The 16,899-nt window shown below is 41.3% G+C and overlaps 2 protein-coding genes across 4 annotated transcripts in view; both read right to left on the bottom strand.

Moving 5' to 3' along the window:
- Positions 1–1,660: 1,660 nt before the first annotated feature.
- LOC141761683 (uncharacterized) lies at positions 1,661–9,394 on the bottom strand. Its single transcript, XM_074625223.1, has 7 exons — positions 9,204–9,394; positions 7,044–7,246; positions 6,536–6,637; positions 6,330–6,425; positions 5,791–5,901; positions 5,538–5,661; positions 1,661–4,472 (listed from the first exon to the last, which is right to left on the bottom strand). Exons 1-7 carry the CDS (start codon positions 9,364–9,366, stop codon positions 1,897–1,899), a joined length of 3,375 nt encoding a protein of 1,124 aa, XP_074481324.1. The 5' UTR covers positions 9,367–9,394; the 3' UTR covers positions 1,661–1,896.
- A 1,738-nt stretch (positions 9,395–11,132) lies between these two features.
- The window catches only part of LOC141761508 (ankyrin repeat- and BTB/POZ domain-containing protein 3-A), a 181,804-nt gene continuing 176,037 nt past the window's right edge, over positions 11,133–16,899 (bottom strand). For 2 of the 3 annotated variants that reach the window (XM_074624855.1, XM_074624853.1), the window contains 5 exons: positions 16,725–16,806; positions 16,546–16,614; positions 16,332–16,445; positions 15,694–15,753; positions 11,133–15,539 (listed from right to left, as the gene is read on the bottom strand). In XM_074624855.1, coding sequence (XP_074480956.1) covers positions 15,309–15,539; positions 15,694–15,753; positions 16,332–16,445; positions 16,546–16,614; positions 16,725–16,806 — 556 coding nt within the window. In that variant the 3' untranslated portion in view covers positions 11,133–15,308. The remainder of the gene's footprint in view (positions 15,540–15,693; positions 15,754–16,331; positions 16,446–16,545; positions 16,615–16,724; positions 16,807–16,899) is intronic. The other variant, XM_074624854.1, reaches the window with a different exon arrangement.

Below are 16,899 nucleotides of genomic sequence, written 5' to 3'. Positions count from 1 at the left end.
GTTTCCCCAACTAGGAGTCAACACACTCAACAAACAAAACACAAAGATCACAGAATCCCAAAAGGGCCCAAAACAGACCAGAGTTTCTGGTAAAGCTGATAACACATGTTGCATTGAGTGAAGGAGAGATCAGAATGACACTGGGTGTGCAGTTTCCCTCCTCTTTTAAGCCCTACAGAAAGGGCGTCGTTACACCCTGATTGGCCAAGAGGGGAATGCACCAAGCTGCTCTCAACTATCATTTAAGAGCCAGTCCCCACACCCTGCGCAACAGGTGAACTGAATAACCCTCTAATCACTCAGCAACTCAACCAAAAAAACACCAGGGAAAAAGGAAACAACAGCAAGCACCAGAGAACTGGCAGCTGCCACACATGTTAGGTGACAGTTATAATGTAAAACTCCAGGTTGCTTACACTACCACCGAAGAAGAAGATGAATAAATTGAGCAATGATAGTTATAATCATGATACAGATAACATTACCAAGTGTCCACGTAGTGCAATTCTCCAAAGACGCCTTCACCTCGCAGGTATTTCTGATGATTTGTAAAAAGCAGTACAGTGCTATAGAGCCTACAACTGGCGGTCGATCCATGATGGTTTGGGCAGGTGCGATTTAAATCCCCCGCCCACTTTCCTTCTGCTCTCCATGTGGCCTCTATTCTGACGTATGCTGTTCAGTAACACGAAGAGCTGAGGGGAAGTGGAACTACTAATAAAACAAAGTCCTCCAGCCGCACTGAAAACAAGCTTTACAGTAGGAAGCAGCTTGCTTTTAGAAGTTAAACTTTCCCTAAATTAACATTTTTTGCACATTTGTGGAATGTAGATTTTTTTAATGAGGGAGAAGGAGCAATTATATTTATTTTTAGTCATTTTCAACGAGGTATTTGAACTTTTTTTTAATGGAGAAAGTATCTCAGAAACAAATTATTATTATTCAAAGCATTTCATAAAACATATCTGGAGGAGATCATTAATATTTAATTGTAAGATTCAATATGATATGAAAAAAAATATTATATACAATATATTACAAGTAGGTCACATTTTAATCAGTGTGTTATTTTGCATGTTTAGTTTTAATTTCCCTCTTTACTCAGTAGTACCATGAACCCAAATACTAGATATAGTATAAGAAAAAGGCTGTATCTTAGAAACTACAAGGAGCACAATCAAGTATTTGGTGTCTATGAACTCATAACAAGTTGAATATCAAAGATATGCACACATATGCAGTGTAAAAAAATTAATATGGAAAACATTTAACAAAATGTTAACGCTTTTCCTCATTTTTCAAAAATTCTGACTTTGACTATTAATAAAAGTGTGATTTTTCATGTGATCTAAAACTTTCAAAGTTGTACTATTAAATACTTTCCCAAAGTATGTCCGTACAAAATTTCAAGACTTCTGATCAATCAGAACAAATGTTGTGGCATTTTTCCTCATCATACTAAATACCCACAAATGGGTTCAACCAGCTGTTCAATACTCCGAAGATAATCAACTAATAATATAAAACAGAGAAGCATCAAATCGTCCCGTGGAATGAAACAAATAATTGGTCAAATATTGGTTCGATTTTCACTCAAATTATCGATAAATTGACAAAAACCTCTTATTTATTAAATAAAAATGAACGGAGCAAGAATTACATTCAAGATAAATTTATTTTCAAAAAGCCATGTTAGCAGAAATAATTCAGTGGCTTTCATTATATACATGTCTTCAATAGTTCATCAATATGTTTTATAGAACATGTAAACACTGTAAAGCAACAAAACGAGGGAAAAGAAGAACAAACTGGTCAAAATGAAACACAAGAGATGAAACCAGCTCACAACTTCTCATTTATAGAAATGAAAACAAAACTATGAAAATACAACTGTTCCTATTGAAACTCTATTCTCACTTCCCCAGTGAACGATGGTTCTACTTTCACGTCGTGACACAGCGAGTGTTCCCAGAGAGACTTTTTATGGAGGAATGCCAACCCGCACTCCTCGCATATGTAGCTCTTTGGCTTCCCGGCGTGTGTCCGCCGGTGTTTCTTCATGTGATACGACAAGCGGAAGCCTTTATCGCAGATGTCGCATTTGAATGGCTTCTCTCCCGTGTGGATGCGCATGTGCGACTTCAGGTATCCCGACTGGATGAAGGCTTTCCCGCACACCTCGCACTTGTACGGGCGCTCCCCGGTGTGATAGCGGTTGTGGAGCCGGAGCTCGTTGGCGGTCAGGAAGGTCTTGCCGCACACCGTGCACTGGTGCGGCCGCTCGCCCGTGTGGATGAGCTCGTGCCTCTTCAGCGACGTCTCCTTCATGAACTGCTTCCCGCAGCTGTTGCAGGGATACCGCACGCCGATGTGGATTTGTTCCACGTGGTTCGTCAGCTGCAGCTTCGTGCGGTACGCCATGTCGCACTGCGTGCAGGCCCAGGGTCTCTCCTCGGAGTGGGTTCCCATGTGCACCGTGAGCTCCGACGCCGAGCGGTAACACTTCCCACACTGCCAGCACAGGAAGGGTTTCTCCCCGGTGTGTTTCCTCTGATGAACCGTGAGACAGTTGGAGGACCTGAACTTCTCGGGGCACATGCTACAGATGTACGGGAACTCTCCTTTGTGGATTCTCTGGTGGATGGCGAGGTAGGACAGCTGGATGAAGGTTTTGTCGCACTGCGCGCACGCATACGGTCCGGTGAACTCGTGCTGCTTCTCGTAGTGTTCCCTCAAGCGCCTCAGCAGAGTGAAAGTCTTATCGCACATCGTGCACTGCATCGGCCGGTGCATGAGCTTGTGCCTCTCGAACGCCGGGTCGTTGGCGAGGATCTTCCCGCACTCTTTGCAGTAGAGCGGGTCGTGGATCCTCTGGTGCACCTTGAGCATCGTCATGCTCTTGAACTCCTTCCCGCAGTCGTCGCATTTCATGATCTCGCTCACTTCGCCCACTTTGCAAACGTTCTCTTGGTGCTCCTTCAGAGCGGACGGGTACTCGAAGTGTTTGCCGCAGTTTGAACACCACACGGGGATCTTCAGAGGTTGCGTGTCGGCGCTGGCGACTTCGCTCTGGCTGGGCCCCGCTCGCTGCTCTTTTCTCCACGGGAATCGGGTGATTTTCTTGTGACAAATGGCGTAAATCTGGTGTCTTTTGAGCCCGTGCATGTGTTTAAACCGCTTCTTGCAGTGGACGCAGTGATAAGGGCGGTCCTCTGTGTGACACTGTATGTGCCTGTTTAGCGTTTTGACGCTGTCGAACGCGCGAGAACAAACGGGACACACTTTATGGGCTTTTTTCTTGACTTTTTGCACAGGCGCAGACGGAGACTCCTCGGAAGCATCCAGATCTTTTTTATCAAGGTTACCCGAATCGGCTTCGGCCAAGATCTGTTCCACCGTCTTGCTCTGCTCCTCTCTGATGCCCTCGTGACCGTGAATGATCTGATGCTTCTTCAACGTGTCCTTGTACTTGAAGCCCTTCTCACAAGTGATGCAAATAAACGGACGCTCTTCCGTGTGTGATCGCAAATGCTTCGCGATGTCCGCGGTGCACGGTAAGATCCTGCTGCAGATGGGGCAGACCTTGCCCTCCGTCGACACCTCTGGCGGCGGCTGTGGATTTGAGCGCTGCGTCTCCCTCTTCTTCGGCCTTTTGAGCTCTCTGCTCTTACAAATCTCCTGCTGGTGTCTCTTTAAAACGTAGGGATTCTTAAATTTCTTCTCACAGAAACAACAGTTATACGGGCGGTCCTCGGAGTGCGACCTCATGTGCCGCTCCATATCCACACGACGGCCAAAATACTTCCCGCACAGACCGCAATTTTTGTTTTCCGGCACCTCAGAGGGGCCGGGATCTCCCGCGTCCTCCTCTTTAGCGTCGTCGCCGATGTCGTCCTTCTCGTGAACGCGCATGTTGTGTCGGTTCATGTCGTAATGGTCCCTGAATCGTTTGTCACAGTTGGCGCACTTGTACTTGAATTCCCGATTGGCAGAGTGAGTTTCCTGATGTCGTCTCATGGCTGCGGCCCGCAGGAAAATCTTATTGCACACGGGACACGTCTTATTGTTGGGGTATTTCTTTCTTTGCCTCTTAGCCGTCAGTGAGTCATTGTCTTTGATAGCTTTTCTCTTCACCTGCAGCCTCTTGCTTTGTTTCAGTGGTTGAAAAGCTGCCGGCTTCAGGGCGTCACTGACGCCCTCGCTTGTTTCCTCCATGTTTATTTCATTTTCTTCTTCTTCTTCTTCTTGAGCATCATCAGGTTCAACCAAACCTGACGGCTGTTCGATCTGTATGTAGTCCAGCAGCGTCACGGTCTCGCCCTCCACCTGGACGGTCATACAACCTTCCATCTGCTCTGCTGAAGGCTGCAACTGGAGTTGATCTGCATCGATCACAACCTTCTCCAGCTGAGGGAGCGACAGCGAAGAGAGGATGCAATTCCCAAAGGAGGAGGGAATGGTCTGAGTTTCATCTGTGGGGGGAAACAAGGAAGCCGTCAGTTTTAAGGTTAGTGGCTGTAAACACAAATAAAATCAGATAAGAAAAAAAAGTGTTTTGTTCTCAAGAACTCATCTTACATCTCCCTGCCATCCAGACACAGAGTGGTACTGAAATTTAGGTCATTCAATCTTCTTAATATCTGAGAATTTTGAGTGAAGAAGCGGTCTAAAAAATAAAATAGGCTGGGCAATATGACCAAATTCAAAATAGTTTGACGCCTCATTTACAATGTTGACATTCAAATTATTATTATTATTATTATTAATATCTTACCTAAACATTGCATGCTAGTCCACCTTTTCTTCCCCTCTCTCTGTCTCTCCCTCTCAAACACACTCACAGCGAGCGTGGCGGCGCTCCTCGTCCCTGCAATTATCTCAGTCTGAAGTCCAGAAGTCAACATTTATTGGAAAAGATCGATGTAATAATTTCCAAAAATCCACAACATGTTTTTTAATCTAACGAAATATTCTGCTTCAATCCATATTTGTTGGCATTTAGCCTTTTAAAAACAAACATTTTCACTGCGGTCAAAAAACGTCATTGAATGTGACGACGGACAACCAAAGCTTCGTTTGGAAAACCTCAATAGAAGCTCTGATTATTTCGGTACCTTCATGCGGTACATAGTGGCTCGGTCTGTTTGTTTCTCATTTAGAGAGCCAGAGCGGTGTATGAACACACGCTTTTATTTCAACGCACACACACAGAACAAACAGCCAGCGGACCGTGAGGAGACATTCGCTGAATTAAGGATCGCAGCAGAGGCACGTAAACTTTTGTGTAATACAGTATACGTTTATATTTAAGTTGTCTTGGCAACATATCTTATAAGTCACACAATATTAAGCCATTTATGCTATTGGTTAAATCATTTATTTGGCATATTTCCCCAACGGACATTTTGGTCGTTGATAATTTCATCTGCCGGACAACATAAACTCTGGGAGATACCTATTAAATAAAGGATATGATAATAACTAATTGAATTGAGTGTAGGTTATAATACTGTCCATGCAGCCCTGATGTGACTCACCAGATAAATCAAAATGTCCCAGTGTTGTGTGGTAGAGGAGAACAGTTCTCAAATGCTGTGGGTCGGGAACAGAGTGCACACACTCCTCCATGGCAGATGGGACGGCACTGAGCATGGATGCAGTCTGGGGAAGAGACACAAGATTTTAGGATCGTTTCTTATGTAAAACCTTTAAATGTGATGTTTCTGGAGTGATAAAGAGCAAATAGAGAAAAGATCTCTATGATTTCTAAGTGGATTTCTGTTAGGGTACCTGCTGAATGTCTGGTACTGGAAGAAGCTTCTCCAGTCTGGACAGGAAATCCAGCATGAGCACTTGTAGAGCGCTGTCATAGTCAGGCCCAAAATCTGTAGGAAAAACATCCTGGAAGAAATAATCACAGTTTAATGTTCAAGTACCACCAAGAACCACTAAATATTATACATCTGTTGCAGGAGTATAAAGAAATCCATCCTATAAACACAGAGAGTTTAACATAACACATAAGTCGCGTTTCCACCAAGAAGTTCCTAGTAATTTTAGTCCCGGTACTACTATTCAAGGAACTAAAAGGTTCCTTCAGCCCGTTGTTGTCTGCGTTTCCACCACGGTCTAAAAATAAACTCCATCCCAAAATTTACGGTATCTTCAGAAAGCACTACAAAGGACTTTTTCGGCGATAAAAAGGGCCCCGTAAAATGTCCCCAGAACTGAACTTAGATTCTGGTCTCTGCAGTCGAAGCACAATGAGTTCCTCAAAAGGTTTCTTAAGGTTCCTGCGGTGGAAACGGAGCTTAAGACAAATCACGAACCTGGAAGAACTTCTCCTTCTCTTCAGCGTCTTTCAACAGCAACTCAATTTGATCCACGAAGTTTGATTCTGGAAACTCGACCTCTGCAAAACACGGCTGGAACACAAGTGTGCACAAAGTGTAGTTTAGAAAAATTACAATTTGATTGTAAACATGACAACATTGCTGCTGCTGACCTACATGTCGCATTTAAAAAAGGAGCTAACCTGTGCTGCCCAGGTGGATACGAGGGTCTTGATCCGCTCCAGGTGCATCTCGATGGTTTCCGTGTCTCCGATCTGCTCGGCACGACACAATTCAAGAACCACCTGCAAACAAACGGTTCCACCTCAGGGTAAATACATCTGACAGCACAGCACCTGGAAATGTGATTCACTAACAGCAGACACGACATTCAGCACTGGAACATTTAAATATTTAATGACTTTCAGATGATAAACACAGTGCCTTGCAGGTGATGCTGATATCTTTTTGTCAAAGAAATATTAAACCCCTTCATCATGAGCTGCACCGTTACTGACAGACAGGCAATAATTTAGCTTTTTGTTGTTTAGATGCTGTGAATTTTGAGGTTTTTACAACTTGTTTTGACAGCTAAACATCTGTAAGGGAGAAAACAAACTGCTGTTGTTGTCATTTTATGTTGAATTAAATCAAAACATCAAATATCTTTGCTAAAACACTCACACAATAACATCCTACAGACAGTCTTACCCGCGCTCTGAGTCCCAGGAGGAGTTGAGCTTTCTGATCTGCGTTCAAAAGTTCAGGTACCATTTCTGAAACGGTGCTGATGAACTCCTCCACCATCCCATAATCCTGCACGTTTCCCCTCTGGACCACCTGCCACATGGCGGCAGACACCAGGCGAAGAGGAGGGATGAAGAGGCGGAGAGACGGCAGCAGAAGAGGTAAATCTGGAAAATATTTTACAATGTCACAATATGAATTTAAATTATCACATGTTCATCGTTAAGCCTTTGATTAAAAATCTAATATAGCTCCTCACTACAATTACTGTTTATACAGATATATATATATATATACACACACCTATTTTTTCCACTACTTGTATACATAACAGTCCTATCTATTCCTTGCTATTATGTCCTTGTTCCTAGCTGTTATGACAAAAAATGGCAGTTTTAAGACATCATTAGACATTATTTCAGCTTCTATTGAGATTAAATGGTTAAAATGTCTATATAAATGTGTGTTTATTTGATTTACCACACACTAATTAAACCTGGGGGTCATATCAGAATCAGCTGTATTTGCCAAGTACAACACACAAGGCATTTAACTCTGATTTTATGCTTCTCTCTAAGCGTATTTACACAGAAATCACCGTTTAATCTCAATATAAACTGAAATAATAACTGTCTTATAATGCACACAGTGCACTTTCATAGACTAAGCTACTGGAGTTACCCTGCACTATACTCATTTTTAACAGTCTCTTCTGCACTATATTCACTTTTTTAATAGTCCTGTATCACAGCTGTTACCCTGCACTATATTCACTTTTAACAGTTTTCTTCATCTCCTTGTATTTTTATATCTGGTATATTTTTTTTGTACTTTGCACTACTAACTTTTTTACTGCCTTTTTACTAACATGTTTTGCACTATGGAACTGTGATGCTGGAAACTTGAATTTCCCTCAGGATCAATAAAGTTACTATCTATCTATCTAATGATGCCATTTTTTGTCATATTTATTTTTATTATTATATTATTTTTATATATTTATTAAATATATATATATATATATTTTTTTATTTATTCATTTTAAACAGAACTATTCTTCACAAAATGTTAAATCAATTAATAATCAATCATTATTTAATCAATACTTCAACAACTAGCTGACAAGACAATGAACCCGGGTCTATGGTGCCGGGTCGGTTTCCATGGCAGCAGCTGGGCCATTTTTTGTCATATTTATTTTTATTATTATATTATTTTTTTTATATTATTTTTATATATTTATTAAGTATTTCTATTATTTATTTTTTTATTTATTCATTTTAAACAGAACTTTTCTTTATAAAATGTTAAATAAATGAATAATCAATCATTATTTAATCAATACTTCAACAACTAGCTGACAATGAATCCGGGTCAGTGGTCCCGGGTCAGTTTCCATGGCAGCAGCTGGTTGCCTTCATGTCATATTTATTTTTATTATTATATTATTTTTATTATATTATTTCTATATATTTATTAAGAATTTGTATTATTTATTTTTTTATTTATTCATTTTAAACATAACTATTCTTCACAAAATGTTAAATCAATTAATAATCAATCATTATTTAATCAATACTTCAACAACTAGCTGACAATGAACCCGGGTCGCTTTCCCTGGGTCTGTGGTCCCGGGTCGGTTTCCCTGGCAGCAGCTGGTTGCCTTCATGGACTGGCAACTAGTGTCGTAATTACGACACACAAGCACATGACCACCACAACAAAGTGGTAAATATGGCTGCGGAAGTCGTGACTTTCAGTGCAACTCAAATTGCTTGAATGATGCACTCTAATGCACTCTGAAATAAATGTGTCATTGCTGTTCTTTTTGTGCGTTTTCATTTAACGCTAGGCTCGACTTTAAATAGGACCTTTCAGACGTTAGCTGTATTTATGTTTTTAGCTGCAGCCCTTGAATGCAGCATCTCTCTAGCCGTTGGTAGTAGCTTTAGCTGCCGTGACGCTACCGTTCAGCTCGCTATAGCTGCTGCAACGTAGCACACAAAGAACACCGCCATCTCAGGACAGCGGGCTACGCCATGTTCAGAATCGGACGCACACGATGCCATAGAAAACCCAATAACTCTTAATATATGATGCATGTTTGGATTATTATTGGCTTACCGTTTTCGGCGCGATACGGACTCTCCATTTTATGTGTGAAAATGTTCAATTTAGATAAGCAAATGAAGTCGGGGTTGTTGTGAGTCGACGTCCGCCCGACCCTGCGGTGCGATAGTTGGCGGGGAGGAAGGGCGGCTCGATTATGCTGCTTCGCTCTACGCATGCGCCGTCAGCCTCATCAGTTCCTTCTTCTTCTTCTTCTCTGGTGTTTATTTGCAAACCAGCTTATAGGTGCATTACCATCACCTACTGGACTGGAGTGGAGCAGGAGATTGGTAGGAAAAATAAATAAAATTAAATAAATAATAATTATAATAATTATTATGAATATTAATATTCATAATAATAATAACTAACTAAAATAAAATAATAATGCATTATAGCCATTTCTAACAGTCTCTTCTGCACTATATTCACTTTTTTAATAGTCCTGTATCACAGCTGTTACCCTGCACTATATTCAGTTTTAACAGTTTTCTTCATCTCCTTGTATTTTTATATCTGATATATTTTTTTGTACTTTGCACTGCTATCTTTTTTACTGCCTTTTTACTAACATGTTTTGCACTATGGAACTGTGATGCTGGAAACTTGAATTTCCCTCGGGATCAATAAAGTTACTATCTATCTATCTATCTATGTAAATCGTCCGGGTCGGTTTCCCATGCGCGCTCGCGTGTGGCTACGCTGTTCAGACTCAGACTCCAACACAAACTACACGGAAGCACCAAAACCACAAAGTTATATCTAGTGAAGCCCGTCTTGTAAAACAGTGTTGGCCGCGGTCAGAGGACGCGGGGGAGACCGTAGCTTTGGTCTCCAGGGCCGGAGTCTCTGCTCCTCTGCTCCTCTGCCTGCTTGCCTTCACTGAGCTCGCTCCACCTCACGTTGATGAGCGCACACTACACACTGCAGAAGACTTCGTAGCTCTGAGAATATCTAGTGAATGTACAGTGGACGTTTGTGCAGAAATAACTGCTGCAACTCCTCCAGACCAACAGAGGTTTTCTATGTCTTGTAAAGTGACGGGGCTCCGCAGTGAGAAACGTTATCGTCTCCGACCAAAACTCCGGTGTCTCCCCTGTTCCCTCCGGCCGCGGTCGGGAGGCTGAGGCAGGAAAAGCCAACACTAGGATCAGCAGTGATTCATGGAGAGACCTTCGTCTGGTCAGCTAACATTACTGCCAAGCAGCTGAAATATAGAGTGATATTGTGGTTTTAGCTGACGTGTGTCGTCTCACTGTTTTGACGGATGCTCGCTCACATTCAAATAGCACGTGCACATGGATGAGCGCGAACAACAGGACACTGACTTTCATTGACTTAACGGCCACAGGTGTCGCTGTTACAACCAATATCTGATTCTTACAAACAGTCCCTTTAAATACTTGACAAATCTCCCTTTAAGGTACATTTTGAACAGATGAAAAATATGCGATTAATTGCGATTAACTATTTTAAGCAATTGACAGACCTAATATATATAAAGTAAAGTATTATTGAACTTGCATGGCTACAGTGATATAATTCTTAGGCCAGTTCCTTCGTTGCAGTTCATTCCTGTTGAGGTAGAAAAAAAGGACCCCCCCCCCTCCAAAAAAGGAATCGCAGCCAAATTCTCCTCCCGACGTTTATGACCTTGTATTTCTTCATCAGCCTGACTGCAGACAGTCCGCTGGCTTTGTGAGGGAGCTGTCAGGACTTTTAGTACCTTGAGTCATTTGCTCGGTTGAAGTAAAACGATCGATAAAACACCCTGCTGCTGGTCCGCGGCCAGATTTGTCACATTTTTATTCAGCGGATGCTGCAGTGTCCTTGTAAAAGAATAAAGTTATCCAAAAACTGCTTTGTTTCTACGTGTCCCTGCATATTCTACCTAATTTTCAGGTTTCGTTCAGGAAGTTTTATAACAAATAAAAGACATTGATATACGGTTTAAACTCTGGTCGTTTATTAGCTGTCCACAAAAGCATGTCATGGAACAACAGAAACTGTAGCACGAGTGTAACATTCCTCTTTGTTGTTATACTCCACCACATCCCTGCTTCTCACATATATATATATATTTTGTACAATATACATGTTCTCATCAAAGGAAATAGCAAAAGTTCACCCCCCCATCCCTTCCCTCCTCCCGTGGATCTGAAATCTAGTGAGTATCCCATGCATGTTTCCACTGCGTCTAGGAGAAATGTTGTTTATTACCAGGAACAAATACGCAGGCAAAGAAATGCTCAGACAAATTAAGGGGTTTTGACAAAGCTGGTGAACAAAGCACATTCTCAACAACATTAAACAAGAAGAGCCATGCGAACCGACGTTTTACTCTACGGCTTTGACCCAGTTTGGAGTCAAAAGCGCCAGCAGCACAGGGGCTAAAGTTAGTCTTGTGCTAATGGCGTAACATTAAGACTAATAAAGAAACAGCAGCTTATTCTCTTATTCTAAAGCTGCTGTTTGATCACAATAAGCTCACTGTTGAAATACTAATGTGGCACCGAAAGTGCTTGACATCATTAATGAACCGTTTCACCTCTGTGGAGACGAAATGGTTTGCATCTTTAAGTTACATTTCACCTTTAAATAGCGTTAGAAATGTTGGCGTGTATGGTGATTCAGCTCAATATTAACCATCTCAACCAGAGTTAGTCTAAATAAATTATCAGCTCAGGGTCAAATCAACTATAAGTTAGAAATACTCTTCTAAAATGAGTGAAGTACATTTAAAAATAAAATACATGGGATGTCACAAAAATAGAAACAACTCATTTGTCTTTGTTTACGTGTCTCTCGATTCACATTTATACTGTAGCTCACTGTACTACTCAGAGTAATACATGTAATATTGCTTGATTTCAAAACCTTAAATCCTCTTTTTTATATACTCTTTTTCACTTTTGTAAAACAAAATAGCTGCGGAATGTAAAATAAAATATATAGGTATGTCGGTAAGAAAATAAAGTTGTAGGATAATATCTATATTTCATTTTTCTGTAACTATTCACAGAACTTAAACTCTTATATGTTTCTGTTAAAATTTTATTTTTTGGCCCAAAACTAAATATTTAAGTAATTTTGAGTGTGCTACAATATATGTTAAGGTTTGTCTCTTAACTGAAGTTACAGTCGCGTTCATGTAGAAACAACATCACAACGTATGAGGACACTTTGCATTGAAAGCCGTTGGAGACAGAGGGATGCATCTTTTTTTGGTTTGTTGCTGGATTGCAGATATTGCACATTTGTGTAAATATTAAACTGTTGTTGCATTGTTACATTCATAAATGTACTGTAGGTAGTATGACTTCCTCCGAAATTGAGATGTGTGAGAGTGAGAGGGCTCTGCTGCTGAATAACGAGTGTCTGGTTTAACATTTGGTCCTTTTAGATTCGATAAGTTATTCTCTAATGCACACCTGGGGGGAAAGGTGTGTAGGAACAAAAGGTTGAATTTCAACAGCTTTTCCACACCGAGTTATTTAAAGACACAACACTTTGGTCACGGGTGTTTTGTCAGGCAGTAAATTCACAATGTGAACCATCACGTCTTTGTACTAAAGCTGCAGGCTGTAAAAGCCAATAAAAAATAGGAGCAAAATCTCAAACAGCTGAGACAAACCTCAAACCGCCAGGAACCATTCCCACATTAATAATTGATGTAAACACCAGAATGTGACAACAATGTGCAGCAACTTTCTCTGAAATTTCTCTAATATTTTCTGTTGAGAGAAAAATAAGAGAAGTCACTCCAGATGTTCTTACCCAGCTGTGCTGAGTGATGAATCCCATTTGATCATAAATTGGAGGCGGGTTGCTAATTGTTAGGTAACGCCCCCTAAACACTATATAAGGGCATGTATTAGCATACATCAATATATTATTTCAAACTGTTGTTTTTGTCATGACTACTTTCACACAAATATTAAGCGGCGAACATTTGCATCGCCACTGGAAACAAATGTTTTTTCGCCCTGTCGCTCGCATAGAATGGAAGTGAATGGGAGGAGGATGTTAATTTCGTTCCTTTTTACTCCTTTCAACCTTGTCAAAGACAGCACAGACCAGATCCACACCTTCCGTTCATACCTTTCACAATAAAAGACCTAGACATATAATTTTTGCAGATGAGTATTTTGCATTTTGGTGTTGTTTATTTGTCACGCCCCCGGTGTGTAAAGGCATTAAGCCACTGGTTCCCAACGTGGGGGTCCTGATCCCCACTAGGGATCGCCAAAGGTTCTTGGGGGGGTCGCGAGGTCTTCTTGATTTTATGGGTGTAAGACAACTTTTTTAAGTTTGCAGTTGGCCTATATCTCAGCATTTCATTCATTTCTGTGAAGAAAACTAAAAGTTTGGATTATTATTTAAGATATAAATTAAAAAATAGAGTACACAGTTAAATCTACCAAAGACCTGATAGAACAATGGCCAAGCATCAGGGAGAAGAAAACACTGAATTTGTCAAAAAAGAAGCATAATTGTTAAAAATTAGAAGAAAATACATAATAGAAGTGTATTAAAGGTTCCTAAAAATAAGAGGGAAACTCATCTCTGATGAAATATTCACAGGAAATAATCTGCTCAAAATTCATCCAAATCGACAATTTACACAAACTTCCTGCAGTTATTGCATTCACTAGCTTAACTGTATAGTTTATCAGTTGTTTTGTACAGTTACATCATGATTTATTCGCCAAGTCTGTTTTTTTTTTTGTTGCTTTGATCGATTGTTATCGACCAACTTTTCCACCTCTATAAAAATCGTATAATTGTGGCGTGTTTTTATACACAAATTGAAAATGTGCATAAAAACAAATGATTGGGACGCACTAACATTGTTGTGTTTCTAATAAACTCAGCGCTGATGGTGTGGGAATTCAACCTTTTCTTTCACAGAATTGATGTAACTGAGATTATCAGCTGAGGAGAAGCCTTAAAACAAAAAAGTGACATTAAAATGCGTCTTGTTTGAAACTACCCTGATAATCTGGAATGTATCAGAAATAGCAGAATAAGTGAAGGGAACGTCCTCTGATTGAACAACCACCACCCTGCTCAGCCCTATACCGACCTACACAGAAAGCACACCTAAAGCAGAAAAACGGAGGATTCAAACAAACAGATTAAAAACATGCAACGTTTTGCATAAACAGACACATAGAGCGGGAAACAGGGAGCACATTCAATGAGACTGGTGTCGTCAGCCAAGCGAGTGTGGGAGAATACTGTACATCAGTTTACAAAATAAAAGAAAACGACCAGCACGATGACTTTAAAGGACGTATTTACACTTTAAAGAGAAAGTCCCTGCCAGTCGACATCCATCTCCAAACCCCGCTCAGTCAGTGTTGCAGTGGATAGAAAGTTAATAAGCAGCGTTTTCCCTTACTTCCCCTTCGTAGTCCGTTGAAGTAAGCTCTGCATAAAAAGCAATATCAGGGCAGCTCAGTTGAGGAGGTGTCATGCAAAAAAAAAAGTTAATTTCCCAGTTGGACGTCCGTGTTTCAAGCATACGTCAGCATAGATTTCACTGAGTGGGCCGCGTTTAGTTTGATCAGCGCTGCAGTGGAAGTTCCTGTGATCAGTTTGGCCTCTGCACACACACAGTAGATATAACACAGTGAGACGTATCCAACACACAAGTGACAGTTCAAACACCTAAAGTCCGTCTGCTGGCATTGCTACGAGTCACTTCTATTGGTTGTATAGTAGGATTATATTTTGGCATGTGTCAAACTTCCACAAAGTGATGTTTGTAAACCCTAAAGTTAGTTTTATTGAGTTCTACTCTACCTTTTTAAGAGAAAAAAGGTGTATTTCATGCACGTGTCCTATATGAAATACGATAATCACGATTAGGTCTAAGTGATACTGCTGAGTTTTTGCTGTTTTTTGATTGTTTGTTGTCGGAGTGTGAAGTGATCAGTGAATTTGTCACGTATGCCACCTTTAACCCCCCGGGGGGGCGCTGCAACAGGTAGAATTAAAGGGAATCCCTGACGTAAAAACATCCGACGGGCAGCCCCTCTTCAGCGGCGGAGCCAGGACAGGTTGGTGTTACGTGGACGCTGCGCCTGGATCGGAGGGCTTTCGGAGGGGACGCCGTCACACCACGGAGCCCTTGGAGGTGGAGAGGTGGATGGAGTGGATGCGCATGGCCAGGGTCTTCTCCAGGTCGAGGAGGATGTCGGAGCAGATGCCGGGGCTGGACGCGGGGCTCTCGGCGGGCGGGGGCTCGTACAGCAGCTGCTTGAAGCCGTCGAGTTCGATCAGCAGCACCATGTTCTTCAGGAAGTAGCCCTCGATGAAAGCCGTGAGCTCCGCGGCGCCAAGGAACTACAGAGGAAAAAAACATGATGGAGAGAGAGTTTAACTATTCTGAAGGGTGATGAGAACATCAGTATGAGAGTTGTGGGCTGTAAAAAACAAAACAATGAGCTAAAAGACAATAAACTGAAGAGGAACTGCAGAGTCGGGTGGTAATTCTTACTGTGAGCAAACCCTCTCCAGGCTTGGGGGGTAACGGTTTACATGGAGCAGCGTAACGTAACTAGGATACCAAAAAAAATAATGTAATCCGTTACAATAACACAAAATCATATTTCCCCCATTTTTCAGGGTGATGACATCATAAAATATGACAACAGACATTCAAAGCTTCATTTGAAAATCTCGATAGAAGCTTTAAATGTAAAAATAATGACATTCGATACTAGAAATTTGCGTGTAGGTCAATTTAAGGTCTGCTGCTGCTGCTCGAAGTTAAAATCCGGTAACTAATGTGCCAAAAAAAGATTCAGGTCCTTGGATGATGACACATTTTCACAGCTGGAAGGCAGAACTTGAACTGTACTGTGATGTTGTTCCTCTTTTCTGCTTCACTGACAAATTCTGAGCATGTTTCTTTGCTCTTGTCTTTATCTGCATACTTGGGTTAGGTTACTGATTACATGTTTTAACAGGTAATTAGTAACTGTATAGGATTGCATTTTTCAAAGTAATCCTCCCAACCCTGACCCTTTAACACACAAGTAGTCATTTGATCCACTGTTAATATATAAAACATGTGGAATAGAGCAGCTTTGAATAAAAACAGCTCTCATAATTAAGGTTGTGTTTGCGTCTCACCTTGGCGTGTTTGTAGAGGTCCACGCAGGTTTCCGTGGTGATGTTCTTGGAGCAGATGATCTCACAGTGTCTCTGAAGGGCCTCTAGTTGGAAGAATTTGGCTGCAGAGAGGAGCTGCAGGAAAAAAAACAGCACAGACACACAGAATGAGATTAAGAAATGCCAACAGTAGCTCCGTCGCTTCCGCAGGCTTTTGGTTAAGTCTCTCTCTTACCTCCATGACTTCAGTGTTGCGTATGTGCAAAGACTCGGTGCCTCCGCAGTACAGATACTGCATCACCAGCTGAAACACAGAGCAGGACGGGGTTCAATCTATAGAAGCAATTCATGTCCTCTTATTGATGTTAGTTGCAGCCCTAACTGACTGGTTTTAGATGACGATAAAAGTCTTACATGGAAAATATTGTACTTGACGTGGCTGATCTCGATACAGGTGTTCTCAGCTGCTGGTCGGTTCTGGAGCAGAGACTTGAACCTGGATGAAATGGAAGAATGGTGTTTATTACAACTGTGCAGGAAAAAAATACAATAAAAACATGCACCAATAAACAGCTGGATTCTTCTTTAC

Source organism: Sebastes fasciatus, chromosome 23 (assembly GCF_043250625.1).
Source record: "Sebastes fasciatus isolate fSebFas1 chromosome 23, fSebFas1.pri, whole genome shotgun sequence".
Lineage (NCBI taxonomy): Eukaryota > Metazoa > Chordata > Actinopteri > Perciformes > Sebastidae > Sebastes > Sebastes fasciatus.
The sequence above is the reverse complement of the archived record's forward strand: the minus strand, read 5'-3'. Positions and strand labels throughout refer to the sequence as shown.